General features: G+C 38.5%; 1 protein-coding gene across 1 annotated transcript; it reads right to left on the bottom strand.

Annotated features, from left to right (window-relative positions):
* Window positions 1-232: 232 nt before the first annotated feature.
* Window positions 233-2277, bottom strand: LOC131636634 (uncharacterized). Its single transcript, XM_058907246.1, has 3 exons — window positions 2000-2277; window positions 1475-1874; window positions 233-1420 (listed from the first exon to the last, which is right to left on the bottom strand). Exons 1-3 carry the CDS (start codon window positions 2275-2277, stop codon window positions 233-235), a joined length of 1866 nt encoding a protein of 621 aa, XP_058763229.1.
* Between the last annotated feature and the right edge of the window lie 5128 nt (window positions 2278-7405).

Here is a 7405-nt window from a genome sequence, read left to right as displayed (position 1 = left end):
TCATATAACTTGCAGGAGTAGATATTACAGCTTATCATGTTATGCCATCACACATATCAACTAATATATAAGATCTGTCCAGAATAACAAAATAGATGTCCAAAACACACAAACCAACAAATTTCAAATTTGGGGGGTGACAAACAAAACAGACATTGTACAATTTTACTCCCCCTTTTTACCAGAAATGTTGTCAAAGCATCCTTGAAATAGAGCAAAACAAGACAACAAACTAGGACATAACATTTGCTCCAGTCTTCAGACTCAGAGCTGCTGAGTCCAACTTCCTTATCTGTGCCATCATCAGGACTGGCTTCTTTCTCAATTTTGTTGTCCGATTCATCATCTTCTTCAACCTGTTCCTCCACATCAGTGTCTGCAGACTCAGCTCCTTCATCTGTTTAAGGGAGGTGATCAATTTCTCCAGAGCCAGTTTTCTGGACTCTAGCTCCTTACATGTTTCTCTGAGTATTGCAATCATAGCAGCTTTACTTGTAGGTATTCTATCTTTGGATGGTCCAACTGATGTTGAGACAACATCAGGAACATGTGTTCCTTGAAAAAGCTTATGATGAAAGAGTAACAGACTTGCTCTTTTGCACACAAAATATTTGTCATTCAGAATATTAGGAAATTGATTTAAGATTATTCCATAAATAAGGGAAGGTAAGGCAATGGGGCCTTTAACACTATAGCTACCAGCATGCTTTAAATTTTGCTCAAAAATATAAGTTCCATAGTCAACTTTGGTCTTAGTACCAATAATAAAGATGAATTTACCTAGGATAGCAGAAATTGTAGACTTGTGTTGAGTTGGCACCCAGTTGGAAGCTCCAATCCTGTGAAGTATAGCATACTTCACACTTAGTTTTATAGCATTCAGCTTCCCTTTGACAGGCCATGTCTTCACTTGTCCAGCAGTAATTACTTTGCACATTTGATTATTAGATACTTCCAGCTCTGGTTGAGCTTCATTGGACCTTTCCAGAAATTTGTTGATCACAATGGGGGAGAAATTAACATATTTTCCCCTGACAAACACTTTCAAATACTCCTTAGTTTTCTTATTGCAATTGTCTTCATGTAAGTTCACAATGAAATCCTTCACAAGGACTTCATAACACTTAGAGAATTGAGTCACAGTTTTCATCAGTCCATCTTCATGAATAAGATTCATAATCTCTTCATACTCTAGAGCATTTTGAGCAAGCTCTCTCTCTAAGGCCAGTCTTTTCTGATAGACAAATTTCCATCTGAGTACACTGGATGGATAGTGAAAGGAAATATTATCAATAGGTACTTCAGGGACACTAGTAGCAAGCTTGTTAGTAGAGACCTTCTTCTTGGGATGAATGTCATTGACATCCACAACAACATCAAAATCTGACTCATTCTCAGCAATGATTCTAGCCTTTCTCTCCTTAGGCACCACTTCGCTTCATGGTTTTTTGGGTCCAACTGATGTGGGCTTAACCACAGCCTTTTTCTTCAGAGAGTCCTCAGCTACAACTTGCTTTCCTTTCCTCCTCATTAGCCTTTTGGCTATGCTTGGATTGATAGAAGCAACCAGGTCATCATCAGAGGGATCATCAAGGTTGATTACTTTATCCGCCTGAGTCTTCTTAGGATCTTTTTCTTCAGTTTGACCATATTTAAAGTGGTTCACACACTTATCAGCAGAAACATTACTAGGTACCTCTTCATTGTACACAGCACCAACAGGGACCTCAGTGTGATCATTATCAGCAATAACATCGTCCTTACCAAGAATATCTTCCACACCATCATTCCTATTATTGTCATCCACATGCACATCCATATTCACATCATCATTTCTATTGACCGCATCATTTGCGTCATTAACATTCGCATTCCTATCATTATTTTCTTAGACAGAGTTACCAGAATTGTCATTTGACTCAGGAAGCATAGAATTTAAAGGAACAGGGATCTTAGATGTACCATTATTCTCATTTTAGCAATGGCGTTGTGATCATACCTTGAGACTTCTTTAGTTAGTTCTTCCCTAGAGGGAGGAACAGACGATTGAGAAGTTTGATTAGAACTGGGCTTTTTAGGTCTCCTTGCTGTTTCTTTGGTTCTTTGTGCATGCGATGTCCTAGGCCTTTTTGTCACAAGATCATATGGAGTCACCATCTGTAAAGGGGTGACCTCAAGAATCTCATTAGGGTTAATGGGGACATTCGTAACGTCTTGAGCACGAGCAGAGGTAGCAGACACTTTTGAGGGAGATTGAGGGTTCGACTGTTGAGACATTGAGGGAGATTTTGGAGGTGATAGAGAGATCTTGTTATTTTTGTGGTCGGATGCAAGATGAGAGAAGTGAAAGAGACCAAACAAGTAAGTATGGTAGTTGTTACACCCCAAAATTTGCCCACATATTTTATTTCTAATTGGCTTAAGCTTCTCATTTCATTTGCATACCTCCCATTAGGTCATATAACGCATCATGCATCATTAATCAATAAGGCACCTGGGGCATTGGATCAATGGTCGTGGAAAGATCTAGGGTTTCACAGTGATTAAGGTTTCTACACTATGCAAATTTGTTCAACTGAGGTTTTTCAGGTCTACTCTGTGTGCTTGGGATTATCAGATGGATCTAAGGGTGTTATCTTAAGATCATCAGGGATCTTCACTCTGCATTTGTGTTATGTTCATTAATTAAGGAGTGGATCAGGTTATTACTTGGGTTGCAAGCCACTTACTTGGATTTATATGCAAGAATTGGAGTTTCTATGTTATTTGGGTGGATCATTTCAACTTTGAAAGCTAGATGATAAAGGTTGATTTTGATCAAAGTCAACTTGGAACGATTGACTTTTTACCAAAATCCACATTAAACTTTCAGAGGTTTTCATCCTATTTCAGTATTCATTCAAAATTTTGCATGAAGTTCAAATGAATGAAGAGTTGGAATTCAAGTTGTACAAATGGTAGGAGTTCTTTTCAGACATAAAGTTTACAAAAATATCCAACATCCATTACAAAAGAGGAAAACTAAATGTCTCCATCACATTATCATCCAAAAATACATCACTCCATTACAAAATCCATACATTACAATTGCATAGAAAATTACATCATAAGAAATTACATCATGCAGAGTTCATTATAGTTAAGCTCTTAGTTCTGAATATTTCACACAGAGCAAGAGCTAACTGATAATAGCATTGTGTATAGGTGAAGGTCTATGGCTGAATTTTACTCCCCTTCCAATAGAGCCATTCGATTCGAATCATCGTATCAGTTCAGACCTGCGCCTACGCATAAACCATTTCCAGTCAACTTGCATAACCAAAGTCAAACCAAGCCCTGCAAGAAAAAGGACAATCCAGGTTCGGTTTAATCTATAAAGTTAGCAGCACATATATCCACATACAAAGCCAAACATTCACCTTACCATACAATTGCCATCAACACGGGGCCGGTTCAGTTCAAGTTTGCATAAAATTCAGTTTCAATACCTACAGGGCAAGCACAAAGTTAACATCCAAACTTGGTTCATTAACATCTCAGCACAAGTTCAGAAGCAAAACAGAATTATTAACTTTCTACCAACAATTCAACCACAGTAAATTCAGAGCAGCCGTACATATAAACAAAAGAAATAAATGCCACACATCTAGCTCACCATTTGAAAATACTATTCCTTTCTATGTCGAGCTCGGAATTCTATGCACTTCATTTCAGCTCACGGAAGACATACGGTTTTAGTTCATAAATTTGTTCCAAGTCAGCCCTGCATCAACAAGAAGAAACCGGTTCAGAAATCCTTCATACCATACATCAATAACCCACAATCAGTACAAGGCATTCAACAATACAGGGAGCATACTATGTATATTATGTTGTGGCAAACTCATACAAGACAGTTTCACACTCTAAACCAAACTCACATCCAAAGCTACTTTTCAAACTTTCAACCTATAACTAACTTCACCAAAATAGTAACTAACATTTCAGTTTTTAACTAACAACCTCTAACTAATTTCATAACTGAAAACTAATCACTAACTCCAACAAGCTTATAACAGAAAAAACAACTTTGTAACTAACTTTGATAATACAAAAATCAGAGTCAATCCTCACTCTCCATTCCATTCAGTCTCCAACTAACTTCTAATCTAACAGCTCAGATTTCTCCATCCCTAACTGATTTCTCAACCTCTCAATCTATATAAACAGAACATCACCTCCAATCTTAGGGGACACGCTCATTCACAATTCATTCAACCATTAACCTTCAATCTCCACATCATAATCAACACATTCCATTCACCACCACCATTCATCTTCACTCTCTCCCCAATTCACTCAGTAACAATATTCTTCCACCAATTCACACTCTCTGAATCATCTCCATCATCTTCTTCACACTCCATTCATCTTCATCATCCTTCTCTCCACCATTCTTGTTCACACTCAATCTCCACACACACCATACACTCTCTGCAACTTCATCCCTCACCTCACCATACACTCAATTTTTAGAGCCATTGAAACTCATCCTCAGAGCTTCAATGTGCTTGAGCTTGACCTCACAATCACTCAATCCTCCGTCGGAACAAACATCACAGCACAAAAATTACAAAAAAAAGAAGAGAAGAAAAACAAAGAAGAAGGAGAAGAAGGACCTAGAAGGAGAATAGAGGAGCAAGAGATGATTACCTGGATTTGCCAGGTATTTACTTTTCCATTTGAGCATCTTCAAGAAACTCCGGTACCGGTAAGTCTCCTTCTCCTTCATACTCGCGCGTTATTGTTCAACCTTTGATGCTATGATGTGCATTTCGCCATGCTGAAGGAAAATCCTAAGGTCGCAAGTTTGAATTTGCATCCATTGCCTTTCGATTTCGCATTTCGTTAGACCTAAGGTTTTTATTTTCGGCTCTGATCAGAAGAATTGATAGGGAATTAAGGGGAGCGAGGTGAATATGGGAATAGAGACGAATATGAGGGGTCATCGGAGTGCGTTTATCACGGCGGCGCTGTGAATTTCTGATCGGAGATGAAGTATTTGAGGGAGGCTCCGCCGCCGTTACATGAGAGAGGAAGAGAAGATAGGTTTTAAGTTCAATATTCATAATGAATTAACCCTAAATTCCTCTTTTACTTGTTTTTTAATTAACGTTAGAATTAGTTAGGTTTAATTAGGTTAATTGGTGTTAATTAGAGTTTAATTGAAACTAAGTGAGGTTAATTGAACTAATCTGAACAGAAATCTGATCCATGAAATTCTTTGGGGCCGCAAAATTGCTGTATCTACCCCTCTTTGGCCCATGCAGCACGCCATTTTTGGCTAAAAAAATCTGTACAAAAACAACCATTGGGCCTAGCGCCCCTGTTACAGCCTGCTACTGTTAGAACAAGATTTGTTCTTATCAATTATCTTAGTTTTGATGATAACAATAATATGAATTTTGCTTAAGATAATATGGTACTCTAATCCAATGCAATTTCCCTTTCAGGAAATATATAAAGAGTACGCATAATTCAGCGCTCAGAAGATGTGTCTCAAATGGTTCAGCATGCAACATCAGAACATGGTCTGGCAAGACATCAGAAGATGGTCGAAGCAGAATCAGAACATGGGTCTATGAAGCATCAGATGAACAAGAGATCAGAAGCACTGAAGATCAGAAGATGGTATCACGCAACAGAAGCACTTCAAGATCAGAAGATCAGAAGATGCTTTGCACCAAGCTGTTTGACTCTGATGATATTCAAACGTCGTATTCACAAACATCAGATCAGAAGGAAGTACACGTGGCAGACTATGCTGACTGACAAAAGGAACGTTAAAGCTACTAAAGGCAACGTCAGTAGACACAGCGTGAACAAGGCTCGAGGTAGTTGACAAAAGCGTATAACATTAAATGCAATGCTGTACGGAACACGCAAAGCATTAAATGCACCCAACGGTCATCTTCTCAACGCCTATAAATATGAAGTTCTGATAAGAAGCAAGGTTAACGATCCTGAACAAAGACAATTCAAATTAACTTGCTGAAACGCTGTTCAATCAAAAGCTCAGAATCTTCATCAACTCACTACATTGCTGTTGTAATATCTTAGTGAGATTAAGCTTAAACTGTAAGAGAAATATCACAGTTGTGATTATCGCTTTTAAGAAGCATTTGTAAACTCTTGAATAGATTACATAAAGTTGTAAGGAACTAGAGTGATCGTGTTGATCAGTATACTCTAGGAAGTCTTGGCAGTTGGCTGAGCAGTTTGTAACTAGAGTGATCAGGTTGATCAGAATACTCTAGAGGAAGTCTTAGGAGTGAACTAAGCCTAGAGTGATCGTGTTGATCAGTAGACTCTAGAAAAGTCTTAGAGGGTATCTAAGCAGTTGTTCCTGGAGTGATCAGTGTGTGATCAGAAGACTCTGGAAGACTTAGTTGCGGACTAAGTGGAGAACCATTGTAATCCGTGCGATTAGTGGATTAAATCCTCAGTTGAGGTAAATCATCTCTGCGGGGGTGGACTGGAGTAGCTTCGTTAACAGCGAACCAGGATAAAAATAATTGTGCATTTTATTTTTATTGTCCAAGTATTAAAGTTACACTTATTCAATCCCCCCCTTTCTAAGTGTTTTTCTATCCTTCAATTGGCATCAGAGCGCCGGTTCTAAGGTGCAAGCACTTAACCGTGTTTAGAAAAGATTCAGGAAGAGAAAAACGCTTCATTTAAAAGATGGTTGATGAAAGTGAAAAGACTACACCTACACCTGCATCTACATCTGGCTCTGCTGAGCAATACAACGGTAACAATGGTTATACTAGACCGCCGGTATTTGATGGTGAAAACTTTGAATACTGGAAAGATAAACTGGAAAGTTACTTTCTGGGTCTAGATGGTGATCTATGGGATCTTCTGATGGATGGTTACAAACATCCTGTAAATGCCAGTGGCGCAAAGCTGTCAAGGCAAGAAATGAATGATGATCAAAAGAAGCTTTTCAGGAATCATCATAAATGCAGAACTGTTTTGCTGAATGCTATCTCTCATGCTGAGTATGAGAAGATATCTAACAGGGAAACGGCCTATGATATATATGAGTCCTTGAAAATGACTCATGAAGGAAATGCTCAAGTCAAGGAGACAAAAGCTCTTGCCTTAATCCAGAAGTATGAAGCCTTCAAGATGGAGGATGATGAAGACATTGAAAAGATGTTTTCGAGATTTCAAACTCTAACTGCTGGATTGAGAGTTCTTGACAAAGGATACACCAAGGCTGATCATGTAAAGAAGATCATCAGAAGCTTACCCAGAAGATGGGGTCCGATGGTGACTGTATTCAAGATTGCGAAGAATCTGAATGAAGTTTCTCTGGAAGAGCTTATCAGTGCCTTGAGAAGCCATGAGATTGAGCTGG

The sequence above is a fragment of the Vicia villosa genome, unplaced genomic scaffold, assembly GCF_029867415.1.
Source record: "Vicia villosa cultivar HV-30 ecotype Madison, WI unplaced genomic scaffold, Vvil1.0 ctg.001797F_1_1, whole genome shotgun sequence".
In the NCBI taxonomy this organism is placed as follows: Eukaryota; Viridiplantae; Streptophyta; class Magnoliopsida; order Fabales; family Fabaceae; genus Vicia; species Vicia villosa.
The sequence above is the reverse complement of the archived record's forward strand: the minus strand, read 5'-3'. Positions and strand labels throughout refer to the sequence as shown.